This window comes from Thamnophis sirtalis, unplaced genomic scaffold (assembly GCF_051295495.1).
Source record: "Thamnophis sirtalis isolate CommonGarterSnake01/CBP01778 unplaced genomic scaffold, rThaSir2_p1.2 scaffold_6, whole genome shotgun sequence".
In the NCBI taxonomy this organism is placed as follows: domain Eukaryota; kingdom Metazoa; phylum Chordata; class Lepidosauria; order Squamata; family Natricidae; genus Thamnophis; species Thamnophis sirtalis.
In genome coordinates, this window is record NW_028261386.1 from 15097548 (window position 1) to 15111330 (window position 13783).

General features: G+C 42.4%; 1 protein-coding gene across 2 annotated transcripts in view; it reads left to right on the forward strand.

The window, feature by feature from the left end:
• Nucleotides 1-13783, forward strand: part of DHX33 (DEAH-box helicase 33) — a 37619-nt gene that overhangs the window by 22030 nt on the left and 1806 nt on the right. Inside the window, exons 7-11 of one of the 2 annotated variants that reach the window (XR_015696866.1) lie at nt 2985-3144; nt 5037-5125; nt 7405-7532; nt 10008-10211; nt 12097-12296. Coding sequence is in view for 1 of the 2 variants with exons in the window: in XM_087717251.1 (XP_087573377.1) it covers nt 2985-3144; nt 5037-5125; nt 7405-7532; nt 10008-10211; nt 12097-12183 (668 nt within the window). In the remaining variant the exon portion in view is untranslated. The remainder of the gene's footprint in view (nt 1-2984; nt 3145-5036; nt 5126-7404; nt 7533-10007; nt 10212-12096; nt 12297-13783) is intronic. The other variant, XM_087717251.1, reaches the window with a different exon arrangement.

Below are 13783 nucleotides of genomic sequence, written 5' to 3' on the forward strand. Positions count from 1 at the left end.
ATAGGCCAGTGATGGCTAACCATTTTATCACTGTGTGCTGAAAATGATGCATGCACCCATAATGCAATGCATGTGTGACACCTCCGTGCGTCCTGCGCATGTGTGTGCAACCCCCCCATGTGTGTCCCATCCCCGCACATGTACGCGTGACCCAGAGGTGGGTTCCAGCAGCCACTACTGCCAGTTTGTGGGTGTGCAGCGCGTATGCTTGATGTGCATTGCATGCGCATGCACAGTACAATAAAATTGTTCTGCGCATGCGCAGAAGCCAAAAACAAAAAGCCAGCACCTATGGCACTGCCAGGAGAATCATTTCGGGGGCACGACAGGCCTGGGGCGCTGACTATTCCAGTGACCCAGGCCACCAAACCACTACCGGTTCAGGTGAACCGATCCAAACCAGTAGAAACGTACCACTAGTGCTTCCTGTGCTTCCCCTGCCCCCAGTGGTAGGTTTCAAATTTTTTTAGAACCTCTTCTGTAGGTATGGCCTGCTTTGTGGGAGTGGCTTGCCGTCCATGTGACCGGGTGCGAGTGGCTTGCCAGCCATGTGACCGAGTGAGAGTTGCTTGGCACTCATGTGACTGGGTGGGCATGGCCAACTTGTAAAATGTGGCGAAACTCACTTAACAATGCTCTTGCTTAGCAACCAAAATGTTGGCTCAGAAACTCTAGCATTTGAAGCACGCAAGTCTTAAAGCTGTCAAGGTGCAAGGTCCTTGCAACCCTAACCCTTTAGAAAAAAATCCCAGGGGTGTTCAAACTTGGCAGCTTTAAGACTTGTGGACTTCAACTCCCAGAATTCCTCCTCTCGCTCTTCATCTTGATGATGTGCGAACAGGCGGAGGGAGGGAGCTGGAACTGGTTCTAAACAGCACTGTAGATTTGTGGAACCTCTTCTATAGAAGAGGTTAGAACTGGCAGGAACCCACCCCTGCCTGCCCCCCATGCATGCGTGACCACCCCACCACCCTGCACATGCATCCATGACCCCACCTTGTGTGTCCCGCCCCCGCACATGCACGTGTGTTTCCTACATGTGCCCTGCCCCCTGCGTATGCATGACAGAGACCTGAAAATCAGTTGATTAGTGGGAGGCCTGCCCCCATGTGCCCACATGCCACCTGTGTCAGGCGTGCCACAGGTTTGCCATTACGATTATAGGCAATAGCAATTGCATTTTGACTTATATACCGCCCCGTAGTATTTTACAGCGTAGAAGCCTTATTTGCATATTGCCAGCAACAATCTGGGTCCTCATTTTACCCGCCTCGGAAGGATGGAAGACTGAGTCAACCTTGAACCAATAACTTCTCTCCCATTCTCTGCTTTAAAATAACAATTATGGGATTGAGTTGATGAGCATCTGCACCACCTGAAACTATTTTGAAAACCAAGGCTATGCTAAGCTATAAGTATCTAGCAAATCACTTGAAAACATGATAGCCGTTTAACAAGCTGTAAGTGCAGAATCTCAGTTCTTAAAGGCTACAAGTGGCTCCCCATATTTTGGGGTATCATAACCCATGTAATTTTTAAGATGAGAGAAGAGAAAATATTTAGGAGGAATATTAAATGTATTCAAATGTTTAAATTGAATTTATTTATAATCTTGGTTCTGGCTAGTTTTTGTTTTCTGTAGCTGCTCATGTCACACACGTGACCCTGATCAGTGAACAATCATAAAAACCAATTAAAAACCCAGTATAATATGAAAATAAATATATATGACCATTGAGAAATTTGTCATCAATGATGTCAACACAGCCAGGAAACAGTATGCTTTACATAACTGTTACATACTTCAGATACTTTGTGCAAGTCCAGGCACAAAGCTAGGTCTTCAAGGCCTTGCAAAAACCATCAGGGTCGAGGTCATTGTCAATTCTGAAGGGAGAATGTTACAAAGGGCAGGGCTTATAGCAGAGAAGTCATATCTCCTAGTTCTGCTATATTGCTTGATTGATGGGACTCGTAGCATGCCCAACCTACTGGACCAATTGGATGGGTGGAAACAGTTAGGAGAAGATGGTTTCTTAAGTAATGGGAGTGTGGTCCCTCCCCCTCTCCCGCCCTTCTCTCCTTAGGATTTACTAGCTGATAACCCAGTGCTGCCGAGGTATTTATTTATCCCAACCCTCCGTCCATGAAAGTTGCTGCAATTTCTAATGTTGGATTTTCCCCCTTACCAGAGGGAGCCCCCTTGTGGAGTACTGTGAAACTTGGCAACTCCACAATGCTGTACAGTAGCAGCCATTTTAAGGCAGTACAGTAGAAGCCATTTTAAGGCACAACAGGCTGTATCTTAACAGAACACACATCCCGAGGGATGTTAGGCATGTCTTACCCCCACAATATTTTTCTCCAGAGAGTAAGTAATCTGTGTACCAAGTTTGGTTGAAATTGCTCAAGGCATTCCAGAGATGCTGAAACACACACGTACACAGCCCTTTTTAATATATAGATTGTTGGTATGTATTTCTTTTATCCTTGAGTTGTGAGCTGCCTAGAGCTTGGTTTAAAATGGGTGGCCTTATAAACAATTTTATTTAAAAAATAAGGAGTTCAGCACCATCTGGACTACAACAAGCAGACTATCTTTGCCACTGACTGTATTGAGCTGGACAAATCAATGTTTTTGAGGTAGGCTTAATCCAGGGTTGTCCAAACTTGGGAACTTTAAGACTTGTCGGCTTCAACTTCCAGAAGCATAGCTGGCTGGGGAATTCTGGGAGTTGAAGTCCACAAGTCTTAAAGTTTCCAAGTTTGGACAACTCTGGCTTAATCAATTCTAGAGCCTTCTTGATGCCCATAACTGTTGATCGCACTTACTCAGTGTTATGTGATTTAGAATCCAAAACACTTTTAAGAGTATGAAGTTCCTTATTCTGGATGTAGTTAGATCCTGTGGAGTCATTTCCAAATCTCCAATGGGCAATTCCATTTCTAAAAGGAAAAACTTAGATTTTTCTTGCCTTTCCTAGAAAGTGGCCTGGAGGTCCTGGCAGTGCAGCGAATCTCAAAGGCCCAGGCCTGGCAAAGAGCTGGTCGAGCTGGGAGAGAAGAAAGTGGATTTTGTTACCGCCTCTACACAGAAGATGAATTTGAGAAGTTTGATAAGATGACTGTACCAGAGATCCAAAGGTGAAGTGTCATGTGGGAAAGTCTCTGTCAGGGTTCCAAGTAACACCCCCAAGGAAAGAAGACTCCAAGGCTTGGAAGTTCTGCAAAGTTCCATTTTATTAGAGATGTCATATTGCTTCATCTGGGAAAATCCGAATCTGAAAGCTTCCGCGTTTCCCCCACCCAAATGAAAGGTCCAAGTCCCTGCCCAGCACCCACATATCCATCACATGGCCCAGTCAGGCTCCGTCCAAAACTGGAGATGCCTCCCAGTCACACCATCGCAGCTGCAAGGCAATGTATAAGTATAAGTATAATCTTTATTGTCATTGTACTTAAATACAACGAAATTGGTTTTAATCTCACTGGTGCAAAAATATAACAGAAACGGAAAAAGAAAGCAAAAGACTCTCTGAGAAAGGAATGTTATTTTGACTATATATCTCCCATACTCCATATAATCCCCCCCTCCCATTTTCCCACCGCATTGAATGGGGCAGGCCTGAAGGCTCAATGCAAAAGATGGCTTCCAGGCCTGACAGTTTCATTGCAAGCTTCCAGAATGGCAGCCCTCCTCCATAGGCACTGTATCAGTACAGAGGGATGGACTTGTCTATGGGGAGTCTCAGTCATCCAGGTCGTGGTGACTAAGAAGCTCCATAGAGAATTTATACTCCTTGCATCCTCCACCATTCAGTCAGAACTGAAGAAGCTTCTTGGATGAGAAGCAAAACGTCTTCAAGGAAAAATAAAATCCAATTGTCTTTTGAAAAAGCTCATCTGGGAGAGAGATGGGCTGTGGATAATGAAATAAGTTAGATTTCTTGATGAGAGTGAAGCTTCAAAAGATTTGTCTTTATCCTTGATGCTATTTGTTATTCAGTCATTCCTCTGCTGGTTTTAAACTTTGCTCCTCTGCATGACTCAGAACTTGGGCATCCTAGAAGACCATTTACTGTATTTTTCAGAGTATAAGACGCACCCTTTTCCCCCCAAAAAGAGGGGGAAAATTTGGGTGTGTCTTATACACCAAATGTAGCCCCCACCGCCCCCAGAGGCCAAAAACATGAGGCATGGAGGCAGCGATGGTCTGTGGCAATCCCTGCAGCCTGGAACAGCTGATTGGGGGTATTCTGGCAGTCCGATCCACCCGCCAATCAGCTGTGGCAGCAATAAGTGCTGAAGCTGACCTGACTGGTCAGAGTTTGCAGCAGCAATCACATTCAGAAAGCGCAGTAACTGATTCAGCAGGATTCAAAAGAATAATAATATACAATACAATACCAAAAGCAGGTTTTCCAAGGTAGCAGTAAATACAAGCAAAACACAAGCAGTTTCACTTTCACTTCTCGGCTAAGCTAGGCTCCTTCCTGTCTCCTTCTTGCTCACACAACAAATTTTAGAATCCAAATAGCCCTCATTGGCTGACTTAGTTGCTATGCCTATTGGCTGACCTTGTTACCATGTGTCAGCTGAATACCATGGATGCTGGTAGGCAGAGGCAGATTTTTTTTTCTTATTTTCCTCCCAAAAAACTAAGGTGCGTTTTATACTCCGGAGCGTTTTCTACTCTGAAAAAAAAACCACAGTAATCCCATACAACCCCAATCTGTGCTGTCTTTTATAGCACTCAATTCTTGTTTCTGATTTTGAGCTGTATTCTTTGTGGAGTGATGAGAAAGTAGAAGATAAACCATAGTGCATTCTTTTAAACCTAGGAGAGCCCACCAAATCTCAAATCCCAGAATTCCCCAAAACATCCATGCTGGCTAAGATATTCTGAATGTTAAAAACCACACAGCTGGAGGGCACTCAAGAGGAAGAAAGATGCAGTAGCCATTTTTTTGCAAGCTAATTGAATTCTTTCCCTATTGATATAATTGTATAATTTGAAACTCTCTTTGTTTCTACAGGTGTAACTTGGCCAGTGTGGTACTCCATCTGTTGGCTCTTAGAATCCCAAATGTCCTTACCTTTGACTTTGTGTCAAAGCCATCCCCAGGTAAGTAAGCCCCAACTATGTTGCAACTAGATAAAGGCTCTCACTGCTGTTAAAAAATGGAGCCAAATAAGAGAGGTTGGCTGTGGACTAAAGCATGGAACTCTCACAGCTTTAGATCTATTATATCTATATTATATGAGCATCTGAAAAAGCAGGAGAGTATATTTTTGAAAACTGTTTTGAACTATCAGAAACATAATACCCAAATTAAGGAGCAGATGTGTTGTAATTTTTAAGTATCCCTACTTCTTGAATGAAAACAGGAGACTCATCATTCAGAGGAACTATGGAAGCTGCCTATAATAAGCTAATTTATTTGTTCATGTAGTTCAGAATGATTTTTAGAGGCCTTTTAGGATCTCAGGTTTATGACTTTTCATATCCATAGACTCTTTTAAGTTAAGGGTAGGCAACGTTTGGGGCTGGAATCTTCCCTTCACACTTTGGGATTAAAGATATAAATGAGTGAGATAACAGTACTAGGTGGATACGGCCATATATTCCTACAAAGAACTTCAGTCAGTCTCTGTCTGTCTGTCTGTCTCTCCACACACACACGGGTGTGTATGTGTGAATATTTATTGGGAGAAAGGATTTTGTTTTCATTTTTCTAAGACTGCTCATTTTTAACTGGAGATATTGGGAAAAGTGTAAAGTCTTTTTTAATATAAAAAGTTTTTTTATTAGATAAACATTAAAAACATTGGACATAGTGTGACATTTCTGGCATAAATGTTTCTATATAGTGATTAGAACTTACAAGAATTACATTTTATATCCATTGTGTAGTCAGCCAGATTACCTATCCGTTGATCCTTTCTTTTATATAATTGCTAATCATACAAATACATATCCAATTCCTACCTATCACACAGTCTTAATACCATATTTTCCAATTCTTAACTTGTCTGTGTTTTTCCGTCCCGGCCTTTTCCCCTCATTTCTAACCATCGGTACCATTTGTCTCAGATTTCATGACATTCCGTCTCACTTTTGTCTTTGAGCTCTAGAGTCAGTCTTGTCCATTTCTGCGCACATCAGTATCTTATTTATTATTTCTTGTTCCAAGGGAGTCTCTTTATTTTTCCATTTGGGGCAAAAACCACTCTTGCTGCCGTTAAAATATGCAGCATTAATATAGTCTACCTTTGCCATGTTTTTCTTTTGTGATCCCTAGTAGAAATAATTCTGGCTTCAACTGCATACTTTGATTTAGCATCTCTTTCTTAGCTTTTGTGCACTCCCACCACATATGGTAGAAGGTCCCTAGTGCAGCATTACACTTCCAACATCGTGACGATAAGTTTTTCTTAATTTTAACTAATCTTGTGGGTGGAATGTGCCATCTATAGAACATCTTGTATAAGTTTTCCTTATACGAGGTGGCTAAAGTTAACGAAAGTGTAAAGTGTTTGGGTGACATGGATTCCGTGACTCCAGGTACATAGGTGGAGGGAAGAGTGGCAGTGGTGAGTTGCTCTTACCTTTGCTACTGGCATTCTGCTTGTGCTCCGTTCGTGCATGCGCTGGATGTGCACTGTGTGCGCGCCTGCCATGCACACTCCATCCCTGCGATTCCCAGCTGCTGGTTGGAGGCGTCGGCGGTTGCGCAGACGCATGCTGCGGGCATATGTGCAATTGGCCCGGTTGCCTTAATAACAGATAAGGAACGTGGTTGAGGTGTGGGCCAAACGAGCCATTGTACCACTATGGTGGCTGCACCTCCCAACTATTACCAGTATAGCCGTACTGGGCTGTACCGACTGGAACCCACCACTGAAGTGTGGTAAGTGACATCAAATGCATCATGATATTGTTGAGTTACTGATAAATTGCATACTTCGTTGCAACTCTAAGCCTAGCTGATCTGGCCAGCGCATATGCAAGGTACCAGGTAATTTATTTGATTGTTGCATTCATATCCCACTTTTCCATAAGATAATATACATGAGGTTGCCCATCATGTAATAACCTTTGAGACAGGCTGGGTAGAGAAAGAGTGACCTGAAAGACACTGAGCAATTTTTATGGCTGAGTGGAGTTTTCTCAGCAATTTCAATCCAATGTTTTTTCACACATCAACTTTTAGCTTAAAGGAATGTTACAGAAGGCCATAAGACACAACAGAAAAATCCCATGATTTTCCTGTACAAAGTAGAGCTAAGGAATTCTGCTTATCCTTTACAACAGTTGTTGACACTATCTTAGTTCTTGCTGGGGCTCTGGAGGTTTGTTGCTTAGGAAAGTCATGTGAATGTCATCTTTGTTTGCCTTGACAGAGGCATTGCAAGCCGCCATCGAGCAACTGACTCTCCTGGGTGCGGTGGAAAAGAAAGAAGACCAGCTGATCCTCACACCATTGGGGAAAAAAATGGCTGCGTTTCCTCTCGAGCCCAAATTTTCCAAAGTAACGTCAACTTTTATTTCTATTTCTCTGAAAAAGTGCATCAGCCCCTTTTCTTTTGCTTTATTTTAAAACTAGTTGATAATCTGGCGTTGCCCAAGTATTTATTTATAGGGGGGAAATATCCAGACCAAACGTAATTTCTAATGTTAGATTTTCCCCCTTACCAGAGGGAGCCCCCTTATGGAGTACTGTGTAGCCATTACCATGGCAACTCCACTGTGCTGTACAGTAGAATCCTTTTTAAGGCACAACAGGCTGTATCTTAACAGAACACATACCCCGAAGGGTGTTAGGTGTGTCTTACCCCCACAGTATTTTTTTTCCAGAGAGTAAGTCATCTGTGTACCAAGTTTGGTTGAAATTGCTCAAGGTATTCCAGAGTTATGTTAGCTGCAGTGGCGCAGTTGTTAGAGTGCAGTTCTGCAGGCTACTTCTGCTGACTGTTGGCTGCCTGCAATTTGTCAGTTCAAATCTCACCAGGCTCAAGATTGACTCAGCCTTCCATCCTTCTGAGATCAGTAAAATGAGGACCCAAATTGTTGGGGGCAATATGCTGACTCTGTAAACTGCTTAGAGAGGGCTCTAAAGTACTGAGAAGCGGCATATGAGTCTAAGTGCTATTGCTATTTCTCTGGGTTTAAATTTCTTGAGAACATCACATGTTTCTATATGTTTATTTTATTGCATTTTATAACATGTTGGTGGGATGGGGTGGGGAATGGTGTTTGAGCTTATCCATTAGCTTGTACAATGAATAGGTCTCCTAAAGATATTTTTTTCCAGGGGCAACTGGACTTTCTTGGGGGGTTTTTTTGGAAGACGTTTCACTTCTCATCCAAGAAGCTTCTTCAGCTCTGACTGGGTGGTGGGGAATGAAATATATAAAAATTTGGTACATACCAATCTTATAGAATTCATCATAAAATGCACAACACAGAAAATGCATCAAAACACAGTTGGATTCACACTTAGCTCTTTTCCTTTTCACTATGTGTTGTTTGGCTCCATTTCTGAATGGGCTGAGGCACAGAGATATGTGATATTTTTGGTTATGTTGGTTAAAAGAGTTGGGTCTATCTTGCCTATTTTATGCTTATATAAAATTGTGCCTACCCTCTTCTGCTTCTGAAACTGAATAGGAATATGTTGTTCTCCCAATCCAAGAACAATACCGAATAGAAAGAGAGAGCAGAAAGACAGAAAAATAATAGTCCCCGAGTAACATGACAAACTGGAAGGAGACAAGTTAAGCCAGGTGTAAGATTCCTATGGGAGTAACCTTGAATAGAATCCAATAGAGCCATGATGGCAAACCTATGACACGCATGCTGAAAGTGGCACGCAGAGCCATCTGTCTGGGCACGTGAGCCATCGCCTGTTGCTCTTCCGGGTTCCACCACACCGGCCAGCTGGTTCTTCACGCCCACGGGAGCAACGGAAACCAGAAGAGTAGCTGCCAGGTGTGCATGCGCACGCTGGGAGGATGATCTTCTGGTTTTCGGCGCATGCATGCGTACCAGCTGCCTGGTCTTCCAGTTTTTGGCATACATGTGTGTGTGAAGACCACAGGCCAGTGTGCATGCGTGCACCAGAAACCGGAAGATCATCTTCCCCGCACGTGCATGCGCATCGGGCAGCTGGTCTTCCAGTTTCTGGCATGCAAGTGCACGCACGCTCCCGTTTCAGCACTCAGTGCCAAAAAGGTTTGGCAACACTGCAGTACAGGAACCAATGAGACTTTCTCTCATTTCAAGATTTATGTATCAGATTGAAACACAAATTCCAATCAAGAGGGAGGCTAAATTATGTGTTATTTCCTGTAATAGAAAGTCTATTGGCTTCTCTATTGGATTGACCTTCCCACCCTGCAAGAGAGAGAAGTATTCAGAAAAACAATGGATATTTTTTACCCTTGCGTATCCTTATTTTGATATATGCTTTTGGCAACTGTTTCAGTAAATGTCATTAGACACCAGCATGATGAAACAGTTATATTAGCATTATAGGCATAAATCCCCAATAAGCCCTGAGGTTTCTGTGTTTCCTTAAGAGAGGCATTTCAACTTAATCTACCTATTGAGGATCCTATCCTGTAGTGGATAAAGTGTTTTTTGAACATTGCTTTTGATACATCTTGAAGTATCTGGCACATACTTTTTGGTCTTCCACTTTTTGAATCATGAGGACACTTGTAACTGAGCATCCTGTCATATGTTCTCTAAATCCATGCCTGTTTTGGTTTATTCAAAAGCAGCCAATTGCCTGGGTTGATTTAGATAATAATAAAGCATTTTTTATGATGGGATGGTACATTTGACCTTCAAGGAATCAACACATATGGACAGCTCACAATTAAAAAGAACAGCAAAATGTTGTAGTAGGTTAACTCAACAGGTGGGGGCACCTAGCCGAGCTTCAGAGTTTCAAAACTGAGCAGAGGTATGCTCAAATGTCGTATTTGTTGTCTTTTGGCAGACGATCCTGATGTCTCCCAGGTTCCATTGTACAGAGGAGATCCTGACCATTGTCTCGCTGCTCTCTGTGGACAGCGTCCTCTACAATCCTCCTTCCCGTCGGGAGGAAGTCCAGGCCGTCCGAAAGAAATTCATCTCCAGCGAAGGGGATCACATCACTTTGCTCAACATTTACCGGGCCTTCAAAAATATCAGTGGCAATAGGGTAAGACTTGAATTGGTTCCTTTTGGGCAAGTGCTAGATTGTAAAAAGGTTTCTTCCTCATTGTGCGAACCAGGTGGTAGGGCTTTTTAGTGGTAGCCCCAGTATTTGGAATATTCTCTCCTCACCTGGTACAAAATGCACAGGTACAGTACCTTGCTCAATAGTAGTAACTGTGAGAGGGATCTTGGAATCCTAGTGGACAACCATTTAAATATGAGCCAGCCGTGGGCAACAGCTGCCAAAAAAGCCAACCCAGTTCTAGGCTGCATAAACAGAGGGATAGAATCAAGATCACGTGAAGTGTTAATACCACTTTATAATGCCTTGGTAAGGCCACACTTGGAATACTGCATTCAGTTTTGGTCGTCACGATGTAAAAAAGATGTGGAGACTCTAGAAAGAGTGCAGAGAAGAGCAACAAAGAGGATTAGGGGACTGGAGGCTAAAACATATGAAGAACGGTTGCAGGAACTGGGTATGTCTAGTTTAATGAAAAGAAGGACGAGGGGAGACATGATAGCAGTGTTCCAATCTCAGAGGTTGCCACAAAGAAGAGGGAGTCAAACTATTCTCCAAGGCACCTGAGGGTAGAACAAGAAGAATGGGTGGAAACTAATCAAGGAGAGAAGCAACTTAGAATTGAGGAGAAATTTCCTGATAGTTAGAACAATTAATCAGTAGAACAGCTTGCCTCCAGAAGTTGTGAATACTCCAACACTGGAAGTTTTTAAGAAAATGTTGGGTAAACATTTGTCTGAAGTGGTGTAGGGTTTCCTGCCTAAACAGGGGGTTGGACTAGAAGACCTCCATGGTCCCTTCCAACTCTGTTATTCTATTCTATTCTAAGATGGCTTCAACTTGCTTGCCTGGTTCACAGCGTTTTGTTTTCTTATTTCCTTATATTTTATTAGTTTGGTTTGGTTTGGTTTAGTTACTTTATTTTACTTTACTTTACTTTAATTATAGTTTTATATTTTATGTTTTATTCTCTGATTAGTTACCCAGCATCTGTCAGAATTGGAGTAGGATATAGTAAATATTGGAAATAAACAAGTAAAGCCGAATCTTTAGCATGTCCAAAATTTTCTCACCTTATAACCAGAAGCCAATGTCCAAGATTTCTTATGTGTGCAAAAACATCAGTGCTAGGAGGGAGTGGGTCCGCTCTCTGTTGATATACAGTAGCTATTACTATTACTATTAATCTTCTCATCGTTCCTATCACCCATCTCTTCCCACTTATGACTGTATGACTGTTAACTTTGTTGCTTGTATTCTTACGATTTATATTGATTGTCCTAGTATGATTTGATTACTTACTTGTACCCTATGACTATCATTAAGTGTTGTACCTTATGATTCATGACGAATGTATTTCTTTTATGTACACTGAGAGCATATGCACCAAAGACAAATGCACACTTGGCCAATAAAGAATTCTATTCTGTTCTGTTTTGTTCTATTCCTGTTCTGTTCTGTTCCGTTCCGTTCTGTTTTGTTCTATTTCTATTTCTGTTCCTATTCTGTTCTATTATATTCTAGTCTGTCAGAGTTGATGTGGGTCTTGTTTTCTCCTTGATACTTGACTGCTGTTGACTGCTTGATTGTGGAGTTTAATACTACTTGGTAATGTAGGATTTCTGTCTTTATTGATAGGGGAGGAAATTATTTGGCCAGTGCTGATTTGTGCCTTGAAAGGGAATGATGGATCTGAATCAGGGAACCCAGTATAGGAAATGAATAGACTCAGACTTTCAGTGTCTCATGTATAGAGGATTGAGATTTGAGAAGCTCTAAAAGATCCTATACCAAGGCAGTTGCTACTTGATTCTTGATGTTCCTGATAATTTCTCCTTTGTCGTCTTTTCTTTTCTGCTTATTTTAGGAATGGTGCAAAGAAAATTTTGTGAACAGTCGAAACATGATGCTGGTTTCAGATGTTAGAGCTCAACTAAGGGATATTTGTATAAAGGTAAATGTTGGAAGGTTTCAAAGTGATTCCTGTTGAATCAGATGTCCATCAAAATGTATGGTTTTTAACTGGATCAAGGTCCTATTAGTGCTGCAGTATTTAACCTCGTGTGGGTAGGTGAAAATTTCACTACTTTGGTCCACATATTTTCACACTGTTTAAGCATTATATTATGACCAATTTTTCCCATTGAGTCATACAGTGTTTTAATATAGTCCCTTTCTAAATTCAGTTTCAATGGCATTTTATAAACTTTAACATATAAGACGTTCATCATTAACACACAATACAATTTCAAAAAACTTTAACAGTTTCAAAACCACCAATTTTCTTATCTGAAAGAAATCTTTCTTTCAATCTCTCTCTATATAAAAATGAAATACCACTCGCACAACATTATGAAATCTCCAGAACCGTAAAGCCTACAAACTTGAAATTTGGCATGTATGTTCCTCTAGGCTTCTAAGTGCTTGCTAAGAAAGGATTTTTTGAAATGACCATCAGATCATTAATATTTCTTACATTATTATTAACATGCTCTGATGCTAAGGAGTTAGATATTCTACTCCCTCTCCCAAACTGAAAAGAATTCTGTTCCAACTGCTGCGTGGGAGTGGCCAGCCAGTGACTCATCTGTCCTGCGGGCTGTGAGTTTGGACATTCTACTCCCCCTCCCCACCTGAAAAAAGCTCTGATGCTAATGAGTTAGACTGAGGGAGAGAAGGGGATAAGATAGGAAAGGGGTCTGTGGGGCAAACCTGAGGGAGAGAAGGGGAGAGGAGAGGAGCCTGATCACATAATTTTGTAGCGGAGCACGGGTATCCAGCTAGTTCAAGGTTCAAGGTTCATTTTATTTATATGCCGCCCTATTCCCGGCGGGACTCAGGGCAGCGCACAAACCCAAAGGAGGGGAAGGGAAACACAAGAACTACAACAAAAAGTACAGGGAATTTAAAACAACCAACAGCCACACAATTCGAGGGGGGAAGGGAACTCATCGACCCCAGGCCTGCCGACACAGCCAGGTTTTAACTGCTTTTCGGAAGGCCTGGAGAGAGGTGAGGGTCCGAATCTCTGCGGGGAGCTCGTTCCAAAGGGCCGGAGCCGCCACAGAGAAGGCCCTCCCCCGGGTAGTAGCCAGATGACATTGGCTAGTAGACGGAACCCGGAGGAGGCCTAATCTGTGTGATCTAATGGGTCTTTGGGAGATAATTGGCAGCAGGCGGTCTCTCAAGTACCCAGGTCCAATACCATGAAGGGCTTTATAAGTGACGACTAGCACCTTGAAGCGTATCTGGAGACCAATCGGTAACCAGTGCAGCTCACGGAGGATTGGTGTAACATGGGTGTACCGCGGTGCACCCACAATCGCTCGCGCAGCTGCATTCTGGACGAGCTGGAGTCTCCGAATGCTCTTCAAGGGCTGCCCCAAGTAGAGCGCATTGCAGTAGTCCAGTCTTGAGGTCACGAGGGCATGAGTGACTATTGCGAGTGCGATATAGAAACCAGTGACAAGCAATCCTTTTGAATTTTGATCCAATTCTTCTTTTGACTTGAAATTAGATTCAGCTTGAATAAAATATATTATTTCACCATAAGT